The 25,224-nt window shown below is 38.2% G+C and overlaps 1 protein-coding gene and 1 long non-coding RNA gene across 2 annotated transcripts in view; one reads left to right on the top strand and one right to left on the bottom strand.

Moving 5' to 3' along the window:
- Positions 1–24,329, bottom strand: part of SEC24B (SEC24 homolog B, COPII coat complex component) — a 46,301-nt gene extending 21,972 nt beyond the window's left edge. The window contains exons 1-6 of the mRNA XM_053975711.1: positions 24,203–24,329; positions 17,985–18,689; positions 10,126–10,311; positions 5,255–5,359; positions 2,176–2,256; positions 193–374 (exon numbers count right to left, since the gene is read on the bottom strand). Of these exons, the coding sequence (XP_053831686.1) occupies positions 193–374; positions 2,176–2,256; positions 5,255–5,359; positions 10,126–10,311; positions 17,985–18,689; positions 24,203–24,329 (1,386 nt within the window). The remainder of the gene's footprint in view (positions 1–192; positions 375–2,175; positions 2,257–5,254; positions 5,360–10,125; positions 10,312–17,984; positions 18,690–24,202) is intronic.
- On the top strand, positions 10,289–11,770 carry LOC128806283 (uncharacterized). The gene is made up of 2 exons (XR_008436763.1): positions 10,289–10,642; positions 11,519–11,770. It is a non-coding gene; the product is annotated as an uncharacterized LOC128806283 (long non-coding RNA).
- Positions 24,330–25,224: the final 895 nt, after the last annotated feature.

The raw sequence follows: 25,224 nt of genomic DNA, 5'->3' as shown, positions 1-25,224 counted from the left end.
CACTTTCATTCAAAAGTCTTCCAATAACTTTAGAACCAGACATCAATATGACACCAGCATTATACCTAATGTTTATTGTCTCAGAAACTATAAAAATATGAAATATGAAAATAAAGGGGAAATACATCACACAGAAAAGGGTTTTCCCAGGAATTTACTTCATGAAACAATTTTAAAATTAAGAATACAAGCCTGTGCATAGTGCTGAAAACCAGAATGGTGTCCTGGATTACTGGGCTGCACAGGAGTAGGTGGTGTTGCATTTTGGTAGCCCGGCTGCAGTGCTGGATATCCATAACCAAAGGGCTTAGAAGCTTTTGATGTTTGGAGGACTGACGGAGAGGGAACTGGACTGCTAGTCACAGAACGTGTCTCTGGAAAGACAAAAGAAATGCCACAGGTATTGAATATACTTATTATTTTCTTCTTAATTTAAATGTAAACTCCTAAATGCTTCAAAACAACATTGCCATTCGTAATTTTTTTCATTATCCATCAAGTTATTTTTCTGCACTGAAAAAAAGAATTAAAAAGAAAGATTATTTCAAGAATTTTGACAAAGACAGTGTGTATGGAAGATGACCAGGGTCTTGTGTCACTACAAACAAAATGTTACTTTACAAAAAGAGGCAACTTGAAAAAAAAATCATTTGAATTGAATAAAAATAGAACCACATTTTATTCCAATATATACATTTGATATAAACCAGAAATGAGACTATTCATGCTTAGTCTCCCCTCTACCACTTCTGAAAACTGTCATAGCATGACTAGAATCATTCCATGATTCTATGATTACTTCATGAAAAGCCATGCCTACAGTTAGAGAAGAGTTCCATTGGTTTAGCCTTATATTTTGACAGTATTCATAAATGGTAGAGGAGAAATAAAGCATGCTCTCTTTTGAAGTTTTAACCTGATGCAAGTTTCTCTCATATATGCCTGCAGCACAGCTTAGTTCTGCTATTTTTCAAGTTCAAACTGAAAGTAAGACATCGACCTAAATCCACAGTGAACTTAACAGCTGTAAAGAGATCAAAGTACTCTTTTGAAATGTCTACAGATGTGAGCTAAGTTTCAGAAGAATTTAAGCTTGGTGAAGTCAACTGGGAAAAGCGCAAGCAAAGGAGCAAAGCACTCAAGAAACCAACTGCCAAGAAACCACGTTTGTCATGAACACTCCATGAGGGAAAAATCCCAATAAAACAATAAAAAAACAGCAACAGATTTAAGAAACCTAATACTGATTTTGTTTATCTTTAAAAGCAAAAGGAACAAGTTATTTTTAGAATATGCTTTCAGCAGAACCAAAATGGTTAGTTATTTCTAAATAACTAACTAATAACTAAATAATTTCAAAATGGTTAGTTAATTCTATACCAGAGGGTATAGAATTTGTAGTTCTGCTAGACTCTATGTGGATAACAATACAGCTTTCTAACTGAGAGAAATCTTGCTGTAATCAGGAACCCATCAAACGATGGCAAACTACTGTGACACTCCCAGGGGCCAGAACAAGGCAAAGGAACCAGGAGGGCATAGGCCCTCCAAATTAATCCAATTATTAATTTAAAATACTGGCTGAAATACTTTGAATAGCATCTTTTCCACTTGCCCTCAAAATGGCAGCTCTACAGATTTCAAGACCAAGGTAGTCAGCCAGCAGGTTAATTTAGAACCAACCTGACAGTCCTGATATTCTTAGAGCTAAGAGTAAGCAAAACAGCAGCGATTTTCTTTAAATGAAGAAAAATAAAAGACAATAACATGATCCAAGCATCTCTGCAAGCTGATACTGTTGGTCTCCCAAAACTTCTGTGATGTGTCAGCAACAATTATCAGCTTCTAATGTCAACAACATAATCAGGCATACAGTATAATCTAGAAAAAAGATGCTGCTTTCACACTCAGCATATTTTCTGCACTACCCTTAATACTACAATGGAAAGTATGACTTATGATTCAGGGAAGTTTTATTAAATGGTTATATGAACTTCAGCGTTAAAACTGTGAGAAATTATTTTAAAAGACACGTATGTTTCCTCTGATGATTTCCCCTGTTCCTTTCATAGGCACCGCCTTTCATTTACTTGCTAATTAACAATATACAACACCAGAAACAATAAAAACCCACATTAATGTCCTTGAATAAATAATTTAAAACAAACTGCTTACCTGGATAGCCACCTCCTTCCAGAGCATCATAATTGTTCAGAACAGGAGAGGCACTGCTTGTAGTAGAGGAACTGTCAAGTGCTGGGGGAGGAAAATAGTTTAACTTTAGGAATATCAGAAATAGCAAACTTTTGATAAATAAGAGACTGAGATTTTTTTTTTCCTAAAATCTTTGATAAGAAACTGTCAAGAAAGATCCTGGGGAAAAAACCCACCACTTCAGCCCTAAGACTTGAAAACTATTACCACTGTAAAGAGGAGAGGGAGAAAATATAGTCAGCAAGATACTAAAAACAACAAGCACATGCCCAACAAACAGCAAGAGAGATCAATGGGAAAAAGACAAAAACAATGAAAAAAGTTGTTTCTTGAAATAAAAAATATTTTTCTATTTAACCAAAAGTTCTTTCTAGACTGTATCAACTGAGGCCATGCACATTTTAAGAACAATCCATTCACGACTTTCTTCACAACTGCAAGCAACAGAAGATTCCCATCATCTTCAGAATGATCATCCACCTTCAAGCCAAACTGACAAGGATCTAATTCTTCCCTCCCTTCTGTATCATTCTAATTCACAGCTAGCTTTCCTCTCAGTCTAAAGATTCTATTTTCCATTATCATTGACAAGAGTCGGAACTTCAGTCGGTATAAACAATTACTCTTGGCTCAGCCTAAAGTAGCTAAGTAAAAAGTAACTATGGTAAAATTAAGTACCAAAAGTTAACTAGGCAGATATAAAGGAGCACAATGAGCACATACATAGCTGTCAGGACTGAAGAGACTCGATTGCTTAATTTTTAGTTCAACGTATGCAAAGATCTTGACTATCTTATTGTAAAACATCTGGCAAACAAAGAATTATTTAAAAATATCTCTTCCAACACAATTTCATGCACATTTATTTCCAATGAAAAAAGGGCCTAGAAGATGAAATGTATGTTCTCTTTAAAACACGCCAAGCCATGAAGTGTGAAAGAAAAAAAAGTGTCTATTTACGAATTGAGGAAAAAAAAGAAAATTGTATATATAATTTTTGTGGCAGAAAAGACTGAAAAGATTCAGTGATACTGTTCTACTCGGAAGGATCAACCATGACCACACATCCCAAGCTGAAAGTATTTCAAGGGAAAACTTCAATGGTGGAACATTTGAGACTTCCACGTGAAGAGACTCTGCATATGAAAACATAACGTCACTGACATTTGGGATACAGAAATACCATGGGACCATACTGACAGTATGGATAATTCTTGAGCATTTTGCTTTTAAAGCATTCAATTAAGAAATAGAAAAGCTATTTAAAAAATCCATAAGACTAACAATAATATATTATTTAAAGTAAAATTTAATTCTGTGACATTCACACAATCTTAGTTTTCAGATTTTCACTGTAAATGTTATACTTTTTTTAAATCCTGGAGGTTACTAAAGAACATAATTGTGAGATTTTATTTTCTGTTCTAGAAGCTGAAGGAATCAAGATTCATGACTTTTTTTACCCTGATCAGGATTAGGGCTTTTAAAGCTTTTCTAAGTCTTACTACAGAAAAGTCAAAATATACTTTTGTTAGGTCAACAAAAGTAAGTTACACGAACACAAGCAACCAGATTTCCAGCACCTATTCTTCATAAAACCACTGTGACAGTCCAAGCCAGAAATTAGTCTACTGAAATCTGTTTAGGATTTGCATTAGCTCCTGCTGACAGGGCATAAAACAGTATGCTGCTTATTAATCAGACAGCCTCCGTATGGAACCTGGGTGCCCTTTCACTCTTTTCCGTAACATACATTTAAATGCAATGATACCGCCAAGGTTACAGGTTTTAGTGAAGTACAGAACTTGAGACAGAATGATGGTAGGGAGTATGAAACTTTGTTTAGGGAACAAAGTAAGGAGAAAAAGGTTACAATTGATAAAAAACCTAATCAACATCATTTGGACAGAAATCTTGGCAGGCAAACTCAACACACTGCTCTTAATTATGACCTGGATGTCATTATTGCTTTGTTCCATTCTTCATAGAATTATTTTCAGTATATATACTGAAAATAATTAAATACTGAGAAATATTATCAGTACACTACACTATTTTCACAGTATTCTAGATGATGATTTAATTATTTTAATAAAACTGGCACTGTTTTTTTTTTTTTCTGACAACATGTATCATAAAATTAAAGAAAAAGTGACAATAGTTTCCTATTTGCAATCAATACTAAAAGCCAGTAGTACAAGGTATGTGCTGTTACTTCCATCTATCAACAAGGGTAGCAGTCTCATGTTTATCTCAAAAAAGCTTTTATACCGTTACCACTCATGCTGTCAGTAAAGACTTCTTCAGTTCCAAAAGAAAAGGTTACCAAAATTGAAGAAACTAAACTGCTGAGAAACTTTAAACTCACAAAACCAGGTCATTCTGACAAAACAGGCAAAATGCAACCAAGTATGTAACACTTCAACCAATCAGGACAAACTGCTTCTTAAAAATGAAAAATCAACAAACTTTTAAAGTTTTCTACAAAGCAAGCAGATTAAAAGTGAACCTATGAGCCTGACCATTGAGACATACACCTTTAGAAGGAGAAGAAAATCAGCACAGATTAATTTACTGTCCTAAATAGCACACTTACAACCTCTCAGTGTTTACTACCTTAATTGTATGAGTTCCTTATGCATAAATGAGAAACAAGGTAAACACTGTTTAATGTAACGATACAAATGCCATCTGGTAGCTTAACCTGAACAATTATCAGTGTAAGTTCTACTGCCAGTTATCTTCAGTTAAAACTCACTGCAAATCAAAATACTAAAAATACGGGAGTCTTGCAAGCTGTAAATATTACTTTGTTAGAGTCATAAAACATCTGATATTAACGTGACAAAAAAAAAGACCTATTTGTTGGTCACTACTGAAGTTATTTTTGTTTACTATACTAGAAACAAATGGGAAATCTCAAGCTGAAGAGTCAAGGTGATGCTTTGTATTAAAGGAAGAAAAAGTTTCAGGGGATGGAAATATGGGGAAAACCTTGAGTAGGAAGAGAACAAGATACTGGTGTAAAGCTAAAGCCAACCTGCTTCCTCATCCTCCTCATCCTCTTCCTCATCATCTGAACTTGATGACAAGGGAGCTGGTGCAGAGCTAGCTTGATTATTAACATATCCACCATACTGCATGCCTGTGAATTGGAAAGCACAAACATCAGAGTCAGACAGACAGGAAAGACGAGAAACGGAAGTCACAAATCATTGCATTAAAAGTGAGAGAAATCAGCTATTCCAGAGAAAATCCCAGCATGCAGCAAGTTAAATCTACAACCCTAGAAGCAGTTTTTAGTGGGCTAGGTCAGTAAAATATTAGTAGCACATGGAAGTTAGCAGATAATTTTATATGTGTGTATGTGCATGTGTATCAGGAAATTAAACACACAGACTTCCTACCTATCTTTTTAATACCAGTTTATCCAGTGGAGTACTTTCATAAATTAATACACAGAAATAAAGGAATTACTTCCACATAAATTCAAATTATGTAATGAAAACATTTAGTACTAACTTTTGCTTGGCACACCTGCTCCTTTTAAGACAAGAATAATTCATGTTGGAATTCTGTCAGAAATGAACAAAATATACTGCTATTGCCACATGCAAGAGTACAAACACACATACAGAGAGCACAACACAATCAGTGAAATTAAAGCTAGGTAAACATGAAAATTTAGGTTGTCTTATGTTTACATGAGTGCCTAAATTCGGGCTCATAAGCATGTCATTACACCATGCACTTCTAGTATCTGGTGACAAGGCAGCAACTGTTTGCTACTGCTGTCACCTCAACAGCACAACCTATCAGGGTTTTTTTAGTTTTTTTGTTTGCTTTTACAATATCTACTCTAAACATATGTGAGCAATACGCAAAAGCAACATAAACATACCATTTCAAAACAGAGTAAAGCATGCAGCAATGGCTTATATTACTTTCCTACATTACTTGTTATTAATGCATTTTCATCATCTTCAAGAGATCTTACATTTCTCTTGTGACAAGGCAGGGTTAGCAAGGATTTTAGATATGCTTTTAGTCAGGCAGTGACATCCTAAATAAATGCAAATGATCAGTTTCACTCTTATCAATCTAATGGATTCTATGGCGAGAAAGTATCCTAAGTAGTCAAAACTCTTCAAATATTTGGGAATTTGGGGTTCCTTCTGTCTGTAATAGTACTGTGGCACCAATGAGTAGCATTCTTCATTTTAATACTATAAAGCTTTACAGAAGTGTTATGTTATGTATAATCTGAAACCATCATGGTAACAAATAATATGCCCATCCATGACTTCAATCAACTGTATCAACCTTTATTTTATTTAAAATATGGTCTATAAATGGTGTTAGTTTCATGACTCTTTCAAAAAGGGTTAGCAAATGAACCCAAGAGGAGCATTTTAATTTCACTTTAAAAACACCAACAGAATCAAGGTGAAAAGTATGTACTCAAATACTGGAAGTAAAAAGAAAAGAAAGCAAAACTATGTAACAATATTCTTGAGAAGGTGAACTTTTATAGAGAGACTGGTGCAAGAAAAGATGGGCATTATATTCCTTTATCTAGTGCATTAATACTTGTACAGTTCCACTCAAATTTCTCAGTAATCCAAGTAGTCACAACAATGAATGAAAAAATCATCCAAAGTGCCACTGAGTAGATTCAGTGCTTCAGTTTTTCCATACTGTTAAAACACAGGGCTAATTGGAGTAATTTCTAGTCCCATCTTTTATAAATTTACTGAATACACTTGGGAAGGAGAATACAAGAAAATCATTATCTGTGCAAGAACAGACTAGAGCTAACACATTAACAGACAATGTCTTTTCTCAGGCTTGGGAGAACTACTGAGGAATAAAACAGAACAACTTCTCTATTGTGAAAGAGGGAAAAAAAACCTATCTTAAAATAATTAACATGCAAGGGTAAAAAGTCAGGATAACAAGAAGGGCTGCATTGTAACAGCAAGAACCAAAGTAAAAGTAGTTGTGCCCAGTGGGAGAGTGTAAAGACATCATGTACGTGGATAAGAAGAAGAAAGAAAGGATATCTACCTGGAAAGTGCGTGCCAATGCAAAAATTCCAAGCATGCACAGATGAGAGAAAAGGACTGTATTACTCATTACTGGTCACATACATTGAGGATGCAGGTGCTCAGAAAGAATACAGAAGAAAAGAGATTGAAAAAATATGCTACCAACATAGAAGTTTAGGAATTATGAATTACGTCACTATGAATGCTGTGAAGACCAGGCTGGTTTGATTCTTCCCAGCCTTATGAGCTTGCATAGATTTATTTTCATTGCCAACAGCACTACAGATTTCTGCCTTTAAGACTGTGTTGTGCTAGTACAACTGTCCAGCCAAAAAAAACCTCCAGAGAATTGATCTGGCTAAAAAAACAACATAGTTTAAAAAGTCATTGTCAGGTGGGAAAGTCTCCCATTCTAGTTCACTGCCCAGCAATGCCAATAGTAGGCCAACACAGGGGAGAAAGCAATTGAGGGCAGAAATGGGTGACTGCAGACAGCAATTCCAAGTGCCATCATGTGCCTGATCATGTTTTCTGTTGTGACAACTCAGTTCTGCTTAGTATCTTTTACAGATTTGATAATGGTGTTAAAATCTCCCACTTTTAAAACTGCAAAAACCAATTTTGAAATCATTATTTATTTTGAGTCATGTCATTCCATAAATCTGGCCTAAAATGCAACCACATAATTTAAATCATCACAAGTTTCTTAGACTGGAAATTTCTAAACCCTGCAAGCAGTGTACCTGTGAGAGAATAATATTGCACTTGAAGGCTTTATCCTACTATAATCTACAGACACCTAGAAATGTAGGTGGCAGGACACAGAAGATAAATTGTGATAACAACACATTTGCCTGTGAAATAAATCAACTATTTAGGTATTTTAAGTTCAATCACCCACACCATAAAAGCTTTTCAAACATAAAATGCACATTATATTTGTACAGATACTTATGTAAGATTAAATAGGCTTCAATACTTTTTAAGGTTTTTGTCCTGTTAGAAGATAGTCAAGTAAACAATTAGAATTTTTTAGTTTTTAAAGGAATGCCCCAAGAGGAGCCTAAAACAATAAAATCCTTTTTAAAATTAAATGGGTTTTTTTCAGAATATTTTCATATAGACAATGGTATTCTATAATTTAAAAAAATATTTTAAAAAATCAAGTCCGTCTGATTACTGCAGGAGGAACATACTTGGAATTCTAACTCTGACAAATATTTAGTACATGTGTTCTGGTTTTTTAGTAGGTTCACTTCCACAAATAGTTACCACATTTAATTTTTGATAAAAAAGTTGTTGATAAAAAAAGCAAGAGCACATTATTTATTTCAGATTCCTCAAACAAAACTAGCAAAGAGTTTGAAGTCTTCCACTGCTCATAAAACCATCATCTGAACACAGAAACTTATGTGTGATTACATGTAAATAGATAAAATTAGATCAATAAAAACTCCTGACAACTTATCTTTATACTGCCAACATATTGTTGTTTTTAAAATGTGCTCATTCAGCTACTTACTGCATTCACTTTCACTTTGTGGAAGCATTTGAATTTAGGGTAGTTCAGCACCCACTGCATGGATCTGTAGCCGCTGTACCAGGTGTTCACACATTTCAAAGGAATTACTTCCAGAACACACACACTGCACATCAAGGCAATCACAGTTAAAGAGCTAAAATCTTTCTTCTCATTAAAAACATGGTTTGAAATTTTTTTGGAAAAAGAAGCAACACTTTTCTTCTAGCAAGCACACCTACAACACAAAGTCTATCTAGCACCAAAATCAACTATAAAACTGTGCAAGAGCCACAGTTCCAAAAATTGACAGATTTTCTTTAAAATTATATGCTGTACATAGGACTTTATAGCAATGAATATTTTTTTTTCCTCTAATATATATAGAAATGATTGATGAACAACCTGTAATCTGCATTCTACCAGAAAAAGGAGAAAATGGAGGAAAAGGGGTAATTTAGTTATTTACATCAGAGGATTCTGTAATTTAAGAATAAAAAAAATGTGCTGTGACAATCACACACCATGCAGTTGCCAATTATTTTGAACACTAGAGATACCACATTGTTCTGACAAAATTAATGCCTACTTCCAACCCCTCAGCCAGAGTCCCTTTCCGTAAGAATTTAAAATTCTGAAATTGCTAAGAGAAAACATGGCCAAAAAAAAAAAAAAAAAGTCATGCAGACAATTAGATTTTGAATACTAGATACGAAAACATGTAATAATCAAGGGGCAAGTTAAAACATCAGTGTAAAGTTTAATTTAACTGAAGAAGGCTCAAGAGCCAATCAATTCTTTGTCAAGATGCTGCCAACATCAGAACAGGAAAGAGCTTATACAAATACTCAGGTTTCCCACAAGAATTCTTGCAGCAGCTTTCCATGGGCACTTACAGCTAGGTAGTAAGAAAATTCTACCACTTTGAACTTAATCCTCAAACTCACTGTTTCCACAAACTAGCAGATTTCTAGTTTACAATTCATTTTCCAATACAGACTAATTACAAGCTAATTTTAAGACCTTCCTCTAAAAAATTAAACTAGTGAGCAGTTTTTTAGAATAAGGGAACCAAAAGAAAGTTTTTTTGAGCAAGAGACATGTAAGACTGCCAACAAGACAAACAAACCAAAGGCAAAACATGGACAAAGGAAATCAAACACAAGCACTAAGAGAATCTAAAACCAAGGTGACATAAACCACCACCACTCAGGGAGCCTGATGAGATGCCAGAGATGTGCTCTAGTCAAACACAGAAAAGCAGCAATAAAACTTCCAGCATTCATGTGTGCATGTGGAATACAGCAAAAGCCTGTAGTGGGACTTCCCATTCCCTTTTAGTACCTTCCTGAAGGGCCAGCTCTGGTGACTGTGTAACAGATGGTGAAGATGGTGGCTTTGAAGACAGGCTTGGAGCAGGTGACCTTACTGACGACATCACAGCAGAGGAAGCAGATGTTCCTACTCCAGGCTTGGTAAATGGAACATTCTGGCTCACTGAGTGCACAGGCTGTGAAGAATCAATGCCACCTGAAAACAACAGCAGAAAGCAGGAACCCTTTGTATGTACTTGCACAGACAATTACACAGCACAAGCAATCACATTTGATTCTACAGTAACTACAAAAAACAATACAGTACTTCAAAGAGAGATGCCTTCAAACAAATATCTATGGAAAGATTGGTTGCTTTAAAAATTCAATACCTACAGTGCTAAAACTCCATTATAATGAACAAATTGCTGTGACAACTGCAAAAAAAAAAAAAAAAGAAAGCATGGTGCAGTACGAGCAAGACTAAGCTGAAGCTTCTTTTTGATATATCCCCACAATGCTGTGCTTTTACAAGTTAGTCTTCCCAGGTAAGTGGAATGTAGTCCACCTGAAATTCACCCTTCAACATTCTTCCCATGGGAGGAAACCTTGTGCAGTAGACCAGTATTATGCCTCCCTTCCAGTGCTGGCACTTTGCAATATGGGTATTCAGTAATGAGACTCATATTCCAAGCACTCTATTTCAATCAATCCTGAGTATTCCATAAAACTTCTGATGTGTTTTAGACATCTGGACTAGATATAATCTGCTTAAAAAAAGGTCAGTTAATGCTTTGAGAGATTTGACATAGTCCAGCTGAAACTCCTATCAGACAAGGACAACATAACTTCAATAAAGTTAGCTCTCAACTAAGGGTTTCTCTTTGCTTATAAATTGAGAAAATCTGTATTATGGTTCTTTCTAAAAAAACCCTGACTGAACAAGCTGTTAAAAAGAAGAGAAAGGAAATGGTTTTACCAAAAGTACTCAGTAAACAAACACAGAAATTAAGCAAGAGCATAATTCTCCATTTGCAGAGTACTTGTTTTAGTTACCAAATTTGCTAGAGGATGCAGAGGTAGTATTAACTTTGCACATATAGCATCTTCTGCATGTATAGCTGTGTAGTTCATACGGTTCCTGACTTTTCCTTGAATAATGGAGGTCATATTTCAAAGAACTTGATGGGCAAGTTGAAGTTTCCTTTAGAGGGTGAAGAAGAGGGTGAAGAAGTTTCCTTTAGAGGGTGAAGGCAGCTTAAAATGATCCTTCTGTTTTTATTATTTACAGTAAAAATTTACAGCACACATCTTTATTATCTTTAATACATTTTTCAATTTTAAATCTGATGTTGAGCATACACACAGCTTTTTCTCAAGTCTTATCAAAATCTAAATGATGTCTTTTTCCAATGAACATACAGAGCATTTTTTTACTGCAATGGACTTCCTATAACCTCGGCTTCTATACAGTGTCCTGCAGATTCCTCATGGGAGCTTCAGAACCTGTCAGCAGGAATGCTCTTAATACAGTAGCTCTCCTCAAGCAAGATATGCAAGATGACACGGGAAATTCTTTGCTACATCTATGTGATCACCCAGGTTTTGTAGAGCTGTTTGTAGGGTGGTGGTATTTTCCACATTGCAGGTCAATATAGCGATGCTGGCAGCATCAAGCACTGTTGTGGAGAGTGTTAAATGCTGTAATGTCAGTGTCACATGCTCAAAGCTGAAACCAATTTACACCTGGATTAGCTGAAGATGTAATACCTTCCTGCCAAGTGCTAATATCTATTCTCAAACAAAGGTTATCCAATTGCCTTCAAAATTATGTGAATCCTTTAAATATATTGTAAAAAAAAATGTTTCTAAACTCTGAGAAATAAAATATATCTTTTCTTTGTACAAAAATTCAACCTGCATAGTCAAATATTAGACTTTATTTGGTGACTCCATAAAGGTTTTAAATGCTGTAAGCAACCAAGACCAAAGGAAATGCTTGAACAAAATTAACATTTAAAACCACATTTCCTCACCTTCAATGTGCACTGAAATTTTCCTTTCATGCCTCTCAGCCATGAACAACTCTTGCACTAACAATAATCAAGTATAATGATCTACAGCTAAAAGGCATGTTACAGAAAGAATCTGCAGAATTGGGGCAAATTAGCATTGTAATTCATAATTTTTCCCTATACATCATCACAAAGTTGTAATTTAATTTCTAACTGGAGACCTAGAGGCAATAGCTTAAAAGTATCACCACAGCATCTCCTCAAAATTTTAGAAGACAGTGAGAATTATCCTTCTTGAGTAGCTTCAGCTGTGGTCTTGATTTCCTGCCCTCACAACACCACACATCCCCTTCACCCAACACAACACAATTTCTAAGGAGAGAGGCACCACCTCCCTGCAGTTTGTTTTCCAACAGCATTCTTTGCCCCTGACTTTCAGTACTGGCTGCAGTCCTTCCCCTTTTTTCAACCACACCTATATTAGCAGATTTACAGGATTACAGCCTACGTTCCTATGGAACTGGGGCAGCAAGGACTTTACATCTGACATAAGGGGAAGTATGCATGTGAGATAATGAAATTAGAATGTCTCCTGTTCAAGCAGACTGTCCACATCAGGATGCAAAGAAACCCATGCCATATACCCACAGGAGTTCTCCAGCTCCCTTTCCTCATGGAGGAGTCCAGTAAAATTCAGGCATCCTGGCTGACATCCATGCTAACTTGAAAAGCAGCAAGAATAATGAGAATGCTCAGATTTCAGCTGAAATAAACTGGAAAAACATTTAAGAAAACTACTGACCTAGAAAGACAAAAACCCGAAATAATATAAAATATGTAATTTACATAGCATAACACTCCTGAACAGATTTTTACCAAGACTGTTCTGCTGAAATACAGATTTTAAAGATAGAAGAGGGTGATTTTGCAGGGTTAAACTAGTTTAAACCTCCAAGGAGAAAAATCTCGAATTAGAGATATTTATATTCTACTTTATTTATACTTCCTAAAGCAAATAAAATTATTCTCATTGGCTATTATTCACCAAGAGCAGTCAACTACCAGCAAAAAAAAAAATCCTCTTAAAATAAATCTGGTTTCTTCTAGTGAAATCTTAGCACACTTGCTGAAAATACTTCAGCTATTTCAGAAAGGGGCTGCTGAAATCTTAGGAAAATACTTTGTTGCAGTTATATGTCCTTAGTACACCACATAGAAAAGTTAAGAGGTTTGATCTTAGTAAATTCAACATGCTGGAGGCTTTGCATAAAATTTACATAAAATTGGATTTTTAAAGAAACCAATTCAAGTCCAGTGGTGACAACTTTTTTGATTCAAGTAAAAAACAATTCAGAAAACAAACAACTTCTGAAAAACTCTTGCCGGCCTAAGCTTCCTGAGTGACTCCTGGTTTGAACACACAGATTTTATTAACACATCATTCTTCTACATAAAGGATTCATTTTCGTCACAGAGAGCTTTCAGTCCTGACTGTACAAAACTGCTTTGGAAAAATACATTAAAACTGTAGCATTCTGACTAGCAGTCTGTCTGCAATTTGCTTATTTATAATTTAAAGACTGTAAGGGCATCTTTCACAGCACAGGCGGATACTGTATCCAAGTTTCTTTACACAAACAGTCATAGAAAGCATGCTTATGAATTTCAGTAAATCTCTTTTTTTTTCAAGTAGTTTAGCAAAAAACTATGCACACAACAGATGGCAACTGTTTCCCATCATTGCTCCCATCAAAGCAGGGAGGATGAAATATTCAGGAAGTTTCCTTCCAATAGATCATTCATTATTTCCTTATGCTCCTTGTGTATTGTATCCATACACTTTCCAAGGATGTACAGGAACTGGCAAATATCTTTCAAAATCCAACTCCTTTTCTTAAAGGCTGAAAACAAATAGAATACTATATATAAAATGACTCCATCTGAGAACAGTAAGACTGCACTGGGAAATTTAGAAAGCATCTCAGCATCTCAAAACCAAACCAATTATACCACAATCAAACAATTACTATAATTACTTTATAATTTTATTATTATGCATTTATTTATAATTATTTATGTAAATATTTTACTATCGGGGTGTTGTAGCAATTGGATTTTTAATGTATTTTAGCCAAAGATGTTGAATTCTAGATTAAAAGAAATCAGATTTCACTGGAGGCAGTTTGTTTAGCCCCAGACATAAAAAATGGTTTAAAGTGTTCAAGGTTTAGTAATAAAACTGCCGAGCTCTTCCTTCAGCCTTGCTGTCAGCTGTTGTGTTTATCTGCTTTTCTTAGTCAGGAAATATGGAATCATTTATGTGCTGAGGCTGAACCAGAATTCAGGGGAAAGAAAAAAAATATTTTGCAGATAAATCACTTCCAGAAACCTGTGCACTGTACAATGAGGCACAAGGCATGCTTCTATCAGCAGCTTTACAAGCCCAGAAAGAGTCTGCATGTGGGGTAACTATTGAGGCCTACAGCCTGGGAAACCAACCAAGGACTGCAGCATGACCCAAGTACAACAAAAACAGTGGATCAGTGTTTATTTTCATAACTGCAAAGTGAGTATCCATGACACAGCATTATCACAACCAATTCTATCATTAGTTCCTTGAAATCCAAGTGTAATATTACTACTTTAGGCCATATACTAACTCAATCACCCCCTTAAGAGCAGCACTGAATGGTTCAAAAATAAAACTACTGCTCATATTGCTCTTCACTGTCTGGTCAACTCCATTGTTCCATCTTTAAAACAGCTGCTCATTACAAAAAAATTTCCTATGAACAAATGACTTCAAGATACCTCTACAGGATATAAAATTAACGAACATTGGAATTAAAAACTTGTGTAAATAAAACAATAACAGTTTGAACAAAAAATAAGTTGTTTTCATATGCCGACTGCATATTGTGCTATTCTGGAAAGACAACTGCATTTTGTCAAGTCCAGCCATACATTCTGCACTGAACAGAGTCAACTTTTTTGGCCAGTCCTTGAAAGAATCCATTTTTATGCACAACCATGAAATGCTGGTAACTTCAGGAACTTTTCAAGGAGCTCCCTATTTTTCTTTTTTAAATGGTATTTTGTTCCATGGTTTAAAAGTTCTGGAGAAAATTACACAGAGCACTCATCAGTACAGAATTCAAATCTACTAATATTAAATTACACTCTACATCCTAGTCTTGGGAGTCGGGGAATCAGTATGAAACTAAATTCAAACTATGGATTGAATGAGCTTCATTTAAGCTTAACTGCTTTTCCCCAAAAAAGCTTTATCAAAGCCATATTCTTTCTTAATTCTTTCTTGGTCTGAGAAAATTTCAGCTACTAGGACTCCTAACACAGTCTCAATGTTACACTATAATCTGAAATATTTAGCATTAAAAAGGAAACCTACAGCTATGTAACATCTGCCTTTTGTAGAGAAAGCAAGCTGTAGTCTGCTTTCACAAGTCAAAACTGTGTGAAGTCAGAATATTCCCAGTTTAGAAAGAAAATCAGACCAAATCCTGCATAGACTATTGCTCTCTCCTCTGCAGAGCAAGATATTTCATCGGGAAGGTACTCCCACATCTCCAATCTCTTCCATGCTTCCTACTAAGTACCACCTCATGAACTGGTACTCAGTTTTCCTATGAAACAGAAGCTGAAAGAACTAATGAGGATTCAGTGTATTTGCCCCAAACTGGCACCTTTACAACCTTAGAGCTACATCTATACTAAAACAATCAAGTTGTTGCTTGCAAAAATCAGCTACAACTTCCTAACTCTTTCAAATACTTATCAAAAATGTTAATTTAAAAAAACCCCAACTGACTCAAAATCCACATAGTGTCTACTTTTTTCCTGAACTCTGTGGGAAAATGCATGTGTGTTTATTAAGATCCAATTATTACAGAGATACCTCTTCCTGGATTATGGAGCAAATGAGACCACTTGCCAAAGTCATTAGTATGAATTTTATCTAACAGTAAATGTGAAGTAGAGAGAGAATAAAATAAAAAGAGAGGATGGGGGAGGGGAGAGAAAGGGAGTGGCAACTGACAGATTAAGACCCATCAAGAGACAAGAAAAATACTTCAAATCCTACAGGTACTGTCAGGTGGAGAATGAAACATGCTTCCACATCATTGGGAACTGCCCAGTTGTGCAGGTTACAAGAATTAAAAGGCACAATTACGTATGTGAAATGTTATTAAAAGAACCAAAAAAGCAAGATTGGACAGTATTTCAGGAACTACATGTAAGAGATGACAGCAATGAGTATACAGACCAGACTTAATTTTTGCAAAGGAAATACAAGCATTTGTGGTGGATGTGACTGTGTGATACAAATGTACTGACACACCCTTAGAAGAGGCCAGCATAGAAAAAGTGAAGAAATACCAACATCATCACAAACACATCCAGGAACTCACAGCTGTGGCAAACATCATATTTGTGAATGTTCCCTGCAGAGTGCAGGGGAAATGGTATCACAGAAACCATGAACTTCTGGGGGCCCTGGGTCACTCCAAGTCAAGGCAGGAGAAGACAGCGCAGGCCCTGGCCTCAGAGAGCTCTGCAGCTACTGCGTGTGTGTCTGAGTAAAGCACGTGCTGTTCTATCACTCTAGCACCAATAAAGTTTCAGTGAGTACCATGGGTGTTGGGCAGCCACACGCCAGCTGACACCAGGCATGGACAGCATGTGGGGATGACAATGGACTCATATCATGAGGTATCTCATACCATACAAATGGGACTAAATTCTACTGATTGTCACTGAGGTCAACAGGCCACCTATACTTAACATGGAAAAGCAATAGGTACAAATTTTATGTGTTGGATAAATAGAAAGATATCACCACCTGGGGATCCAGACAGTGTCCTCTTAGCCCTCTTCTTCTGATCTTCTTGGTGGTGGGGGTCCCACACAACAGAACTCAATGGGTTAACTATGTTCAGGTGTACATGGGAACTCCAAGCAGTTCCCCAAGCAGGCAGGGGAGTTTTCCATAGTCTTTTACAATACTGTGGATCTGTTGCAACACTCTGGATCATGCCTACTCCTTTGGAAATTGAGTCTGGGGGCATTTCAGGGGTCTTTGATGGTTTTGGCCCCTTCTAAGGCACGAAGCTGCCTCTCACGTCAGTGCACTTGAGTCGGTTATGCCCCATCAGAAGGGATGAACACCCTCAGGTGTACGTGTGACAGTTGTGTAAGGACAATTGGCATGATAAAAAGTACCAGCCTGCCTCCACAGGGCCTGCTTCTCATCTGGCTCAAGACCCATCTTGTAGCCTCTGGTGATGGGTGTTCACCCTCTCTGTCTTGTGTGGATTGAAGGCTTTCCCATCACACACCACACCCCCATAAACTCTCCTCCTACTCCAGGGGAAAAGAGTGCAAACCTGGCCTCAGCAAAGCACCCTGCTGCCTCCACAAATGGCTGATTGTTTTGAATCATTATCATTAACATTTCAGTCTCTCACAGTGTCACTAAGGCAAAATTTAGAGAAACAACAACCATGACTTAGAGAAATTCTCTAGCCAGAAAAGAAAAAAGTATCTTTGTGAATAACAGACATATTTCAGAAATTACATATTCCTTCAGAACTGCAAGAAAAAGCTCCCTTCTGAGGCCATTCACATGAAAAACCACACAAACTAACACCATCTCCTAAATAGTGTATTTTTCTGTATCTCAATAGAAACAAATAGCTGCTATTGTGGACTGTGGTAACCAAATTAGAAAAGCTACAAGAATGAGTGACAGTACTCAAAATTACAGAATTCCACAAAGTGAACATGACAAGCCAACAAGAGCACATGATTTCCCAGACAAATCTGGCAGTTCACTACCTTTCAAGTAACACCATACCTGTATTTATTTGGTTGTTTACTTTAGGAACCGATCTGGTGAGATTCCTGCTGAGGTTGTCTTGCACAGCCTGAGCAGATGAAACAGTTGATAACGTCGTATTATATCCCACAGGAACATGCTGTTGAAGGGAATGAGGTACTGATGTACTCTGGCTAGAAAATGCATTTGTCTCTTTGAACTGTCCAACAGCAGATAGACTCTGAGAGGTAAATGTCTGCCCATACACGCCTCCAGCAGCCACAGGAGGATAGGAAACATTAGGATACATGGCACCAGAAACCACGGGCATGGCGTAGTGATCAGAATTAAGGGGAAATCCCTGAGATGCAACTGAAGAGCTGACAGAAGTGCTGTAGTGATTATCAAATGCTGAATATGACTGCTGAGCACTCACATGCAAGTAGGATGCAGATGATACTGCTCCTTGAACAGGTCTGTCACTGGAGCCCCCTGAATGGGGAGGAGCATTGTTGTACAATTGATGTGACTCCTGTGCATTCAACACATTGCTACCCACAGATGTCATAACATTTTGTGCTGGTGCTGAATAGTAACCAGGGTAGTAACTGGCTCTGTACTGGTTATCCAGATGTGAAGCAGCAGCTTTATTGGGCACTTGGGAATAGTGTCCTGAAGGCGTACTGTAGTTTGGAAGATGTGAGCCGTAGCCAGAGGGGAACTGCATCTGACTCTGCATAGGACCTGAAATAAAGAGAAAACATCACACATATTAAAGGGGCATCTGCTAGTAGTCCCAATGGACTCTGCATTTGAACTAACAAACAATTGCTTTCTTCTTTTCTATTTTTGAATTTGATTCTCATCAGCAGAGAGAGAATAAACCAAATATAATGCATGCAAATACAGTATTTGAGTAATTTGCAAATACACAAAGAAATAGCAGAAAAATGGATTGCTTCCATTCTTGAAAGAGGTTTCCATGCCAAGACTGTTTGCCTCTTGTTTGTATTTTGAATATTTTTAAGAGTTTATAGGAGGTTAATACTTAAAAAAATAGTGAGCGACCATAAGCACAGGAGTTTGCCTTACAGAAACTGCCTGAATATGGAAACTGAAAAGCTGCAGTCAAATCAGTATGTCAATACGTAACAATATAGATATTCTTCTTTACAAGTCTTCAATACAGTGACCAAGATAAAGAGTTGCAGAACAGTTGTACTTGTCTTCTATATCTTATGTACTATGCTTTCAGGAAAACGGATGTTTTTATGAAACTACAGAGTATTTGACAAGGCACGTCATTTTCATTTACTGCATGATACTCACATCAGGTGTAAGAGATGTTGGTATCAGAGAAACTGACCTCTGGTATCACTGCAATTGGCTCTGCAATATTAGAGGTTAATTACATACAGGCCCAGCGAGGGTCAAACAAGTGCTTGCCTGCTAGAGACCAAATGTTAACTATATCTGAACTGATTTTCTCAGCCAACTGCTCAATGGGAAATCTCAAAGTTCTTCCTCATGAACCATTCCTTAACCCTGTTTTTATTTTTAGTGAACCACAGATGTTTTTTGTGCGGATAACTTGCTTTCTTAAAATTCTCACACTCTATTGCTTACATCAGGCAGAATGACTACAGTGCTATTTCCCAGTCCCTGACCAATAAAAACATAAACACAGCACTGGCCCACTCACAAATTAAATGGCAGCTGAGGTAATAATGAATAGTTGATTCCCCTGTTTATATTTACAATGATTACAAAACTTAAGCATTACTTCCCTTGTCTTGAAATTCTGAAAAAATCACTGTTCTCCAAGGAACCTCTAGATGTCCTATGATTAACTTGCAAGGCAATTTTAATAATGAATTTGTTAACAGACTCCTAAAAAGCAAGGAACATACTGCCCAAAATTGCTTTCTGATAAAATTAAAAATGCCCTTTCATAACTGACAAGAAGTTGAGCAGAAGAGAAAGAAGCTAAAAATTGCGTAACAGTAACTTGGACTGCTGGATCAAAAGACGGACAGGCACTTGGGGGAAAAGCATAAAGAACTTAAAAAAATTTATCTTGAGTTTTGAAGAGAGCATGTATGAGCTATGCTTCTGATTCACCTTCTTCTTGAAAAAGTGGGAGCTGCTTTATAGAGCTGTGTAGTTTTTTCTCCTTTAAAGGAAAATGATTTTGAGTTAGCAAGCCATTAACAGCTACATGAACTTTGCCAGACTTTTGGCCTGCTTTTTAAAGCCTGAAAAAGCAAAACTAAAATACAGCAATAATTTACATGTGACAAGGTTTATGGCTTTAAGCAGCTATGCTACCTAAGGTGGCAAGAAAAGGTATTTTATTTGAAAATAAAATGTGCATCTGTTCTACTGATATATGCAGATTTAACTGACTGAGCAGGTATACCTTAGAAACTGGTTTAGGAGCACCTGACTCCTAAATAAAAGGTTGCATATCAAATCATCTACTGCAAAGTCTTCTAGTATCTAGCTCTTGTTTCAAAATACACACCACAAACAGAGATTAAATTACCAATACAAGATATCAGTCTCTACATGATAGAATGCAGAGTCCTTTTTATTCACATTTCTAAGCAGAAACATCTATAAACACACACATGAAAACCTCACTGAGACAGATAACATTTGAAAAATTATATTGATTTCAAGCTGTAGGTCCATTGAAAGCAAGTTTTACAATTATAGATGAAAGATTATTCTCATTATCTGAAGTGAGTTTTTTGTCCATTTGATTACAAAGAATGTGAGTAGAAAGTAATTTTTGTACTGCAATTAGTAGCTGAAGCTACTAATGGTATCTAGATAACTGGACAGTTTTCAACACTGGAAATCAAAATACATCTTCAATGTCATTTCAAAAATCTGGTTAATTGTCTCAGGTATTCCATCCTTCCAAAACACCTGACAAATATCTCAAAAAATTCCATAAAGGAGCTGAAAGCCTCAGCTGTACATAGAAGTTATGTCTCTAAAACATCATCTCTGCAATAAAAGCAGTGCACCTCTCTTTCTACAAACAAATTAATACTTATTATATAAAGTATGCAATTCTATAAAGTTACAATGTGTAACTACACAGACATTAACAGGTGAAACCCAAAAATCCTAATTCTTTTTAAGGGAGGGGGGAGCCACAATGCAAAAAACTCCAAACTCCCAGAAAAAAATAAAAGGAGCAATGTTATGGCTATACCACCATGTGAATTAGTAAGGCTTTGCTTGCTAAGGTCACGTTTGGTTTTTATGTCCATGCATTCCCTCAGCAGCATAATTCAGCCATCTGAATGGCTGAATGGCATACCTACATGGAGTCTATGGATGCTACACCTCCAAACTGCCTTTCTATCCAAATCCACCTGTGAGCTTTCCAGAACTTCTAACACTCCTTTACCCACCTCCAGAGAAGACTCCCACAGCCTCCTCACATGTCCTTTACCCCATGGGCAGGGGGCAGCACCACTGCCCCTTGTTTACTGCTGGCAAACAAACCAGCAGATCAAGGTGGTGCTGAGCTCTCACTACAGCTCAGTCACAGAACTGGTGTCTCCTCCTTCAGGAGGATTCACATAGCTTCCCATTTTCACAAAATATTCAGAGGTTTCCCATCTTTCAAGTCTCTGCTCTCTTTGTTAAATTGACTAAAACTATCCCAAGTCTGGGGAGGGATGAAAAACAAGGCTGAACAACATAATGATGAAAATTTTGCTTCCAAAATGCCAGTAGAAATACCAATGGCAGCCTTACAAAACAGCTGTAGACAGCACCAGATAAAACTCTTCTAAAGAGTCATGGGAATTCAATACAATTATCCTTTCAGTGCTGCATTTCAATACATTAAATTGTTAGCGCTGAAGTTCTCCATCACTACTGAAGACATACATCATCCTTCAGTACTGATTTAACAAGAACCATTTTGTTATGCGGAAATTAGGAAATAGGTCATTTTCCACTTCGATACAAAGACACTTTCAAGACTACAAAAAAAGCTTCCCAAACTTGCAAGAGAGAAGGAAGAAGATAATACCATACACTCAAGAAGTTACTTTTAAAAACTCAACAAAACAATCACACCTAAATTTAACAAAAACTGAAGTCTCCAAGGATCTCAAATGGACTTGGTCATTGAACCAGGTAAAATTCACTAATAACAAACCTGAACATCCCTTTTAATATCATTATGTGTATAACAGACTGCTTGCTTTCTGCAAAAGGCACTCTTTCATTAGATGGCAGCAACTACATAGGTTTACCGGAAAAATTCACATTTTATCAAATTAAAACACAGAGCACTCTAAAGGAAAAGATACACCAGCGTTTTCTTTCAGCCAATACAGAAACAATTCAATTCACATCAGGATCTTACATTTAAACTCCACTCCAATGACATAAAATTAAATTTTGAAAGCAGTGACAATCCTGTTCATGAAATTTAGTTTCTATTATACAGTACAGAACTTTCTGCTAGTCTTTTACTATTGCTATTCCCCTCTACTTCCTCTCCTATTTCCATCAAAAAAAAAAAAAACAAACCCAAAAAAAACCCGCAAAAAACCAAACCAAACAAAAAAAACAAAAACAAAAACAAAAACAACCCAAAAAAACACACAAACAAAACCAAACAAAAAAAACCCAAAAAACCTTTGTATCTTCAGGAGATTAGTACTCAGGCAACAGATAGACCAATCAAAAATTTTTGGAAAGCCATTGCTAGATGTCACAAAACAAAAAATTCAGGGTTATTGACTAAAGTCATCAAAGACATCTAAAGGAACACAAAAACCAAAGTTATGAATTAAACATTTAAGACTGTTATTGAAGAGTGTATACATTTCTCAGAATTAAAGAGCATTTTGCAGAAAATAAATGGTATATGCCCTGGTTTTACACAAGCTGTTTCTACCAATATTAGCAGCAACATGGAGTTAATGAATTAAAACAACAGATAGTAATGATGGCTCTTTAAAATTATTAAGCTACGAACACAAAGAGAAGATGGAATGACAGCTTTTATTTGTTTCTGTAAAACACAGGTTATTCATGCTGCAGCAGCTGTATCCTGATAATGACATGTTTTTTGACTAAAAGCCATGTAAACTGTCATTTTCTGAACAATTTTTACAAACCCCAGCATCACAATACCAGTTTGGATATAACTGAGGCATCAGTATCTCCTTAAAACCTAGCATTTAATTACCTTCATTTTCTTCAGTGACTGCCTCAACACCTACTGTATAGGCATTTAAGTGCTTAGCCCTTAACTACCCCTTTGGACGCAAGAAAAATTCACAATTCTCAAGTAAAAAATTCTGTAGGTTCCTACCCTGCACAGAAAACACATCTGTGCAGAAAATAGCATGACTACAAAATATCAAACAGTATGAGCTAGAACTCTATGTAAATAAGTGGCCAAATTCAGATACCAAACCAATATTATTACACGGAGGAAATGATTATATAGGCATTTTGAAGAGTTAATGTGGTGTGTCAATAAATAACTGATTTTATAGCCACCAATTTAAAAATGCAGAAGTGTACACTCACCACTTTCATTCATACTACAGTCAGTATCACTACCTCTCTACCTGAAATGGGAGCCAATATTTTGTGACTTCAAACTATTCTGCCTTTGTTTTTCAGTGACCCACATTTCACTGGTCCAGTGTTGCCTGTTCAGCTCAAATCCCAAGATCCAGTTTCGTGAACTCCTATACACCCACTACTTTTAAGTTCATACATAGCTACAAAGTGAGTACTCTCGCCCCTAATACGCGATTTTCTGCCCCTTCTCACGCAGGACAGCCCGCGTCGAGGCCTGGAGGTGCCTCGGCCTCTAGAGCCTTCCTGAAACGCCACAAAACAGGCGCCACAACACCGGGCACATCCAAATCCGCGAGGGGATAAAGGTGCGGATACCATCTTCCACCCCCCGCCCCCGGCCCCTTCATCAAAGCGGGAGAGGCTGCCCCTTCTCAAGTTCTTTCCGCACGCAGCCGCGGGCCCCTCACCCTCCCCGAGCAGCCCCGCGGGCGCCGCTGCCTTTCAGCCCAAGGGCTTCGCTGCGCGCCGGATGCACCGGGCCCGCGCCCGCCCCCCGGGAGGAAGGAAGAGCGCGCAGGCCCCCGGCCCCCACGGGGGCCTCACCCCCCGCGGGAGCGGCGCGGCTCGTCCCGGGGACCCGCGGGCGGCCTTTCCCCGCCCGCCCGGGCCCCGCGCAGGTCCCTCACCGTTCTGGCAGCGCGGTGCGCCGCTCGCAGGGGCCGCGGCCTCCAGGGAGCTGCCGGGCCCGCCCGGAGAAAACGCGGCGGCGGCGGCGGCTGCGGGCCGCGGCGGCAGCCCGGCGGGCGCGGACATGGCTCCTCGCAGCGCTCCTTCACTGCGTCCCGCTCCCGCCTGCTCCCCTCCTTCCTCCTCCTTCTCCGCCGCCCCGATCCACAGCCGGGCGCCGAGCGAGGCCGGGATCCGCGGGAGGGCACGAGCGCCGCGCGCCGTCGCGGCCCCGAGCGCCGCCGCCTACAGCGCCCCCCTGCGGCGGCTCCGCCATGAGGCCGCGCCCCGCCCGGCCCGGCCGCGGAGGGTGGGACGGGCCGGGCAGGGAGGGTAGGCCGGCAGCGCGGGCGGGCCTCGCATCCCGCGAGGGATTCAGCTCGCCCGGTCCCGGCGGGAACGGCCCGTGTGGCGGGGAGAAGCTGCCCGGCCCGCTTAGTCTGTGTGTGGCGGGGCCCTGTGCCTTATGGGTGACTCCGTGGGCAGGCCGGGGCAGGGTGAGGAGAGGGATGTGATCCTGCCCCTCTGCTGGGCCTTAGTGAGGCACATGTGGAGTGCTGTGTTCAGTTCTGGGCTCCTCGGCACGAGAGACATGGAGCTCAGGCAGCGGGACCAGTGGAGGGCAACAAAGATGATTGAGGGGCTGGAACATCACTTACCAGGAATGGCTGAGGGAGCTAGGCTTGTTAAAGCTGGAGAAGAGACAACTGAGAGAGGATTTCATCGAGATATATCTAAAGATATATCTATATAGTGTATAAATACTTCAGCTGGGGGTGCCAAGAGGATGGAGCCAGGCTCTTCTCCTTGATGCCAAATAGGCTACAAGGCAATGGGCAGAAACTGATGCACAGGAAGTTCCACCTAAACATGAGGAAGAATTTTATAGTGACTGTGCACTGGAGCAGATTGCTCAGAGAAGTTGTGGGGTTCTCTCTCACTTGACTATCAAGAGATGCTCAAGAACCATCTGGATGCAATC

This window comes from Vidua macroura, chromosome 4 (genome assembly GCF_024509145.1).
Source record: "Vidua macroura isolate BioBank_ID:100142 chromosome 4, ASM2450914v1, whole genome shotgun sequence".
NCBI classification, from domain to species: domain Eukaryota; kingdom Metazoa; phylum Chordata; class Aves; order Passeriformes; family Viduidae; genus Vidua; species Vidua macroura.
This window is presented reverse-complemented; position numbering and strand designations above follow the sequence as displayed.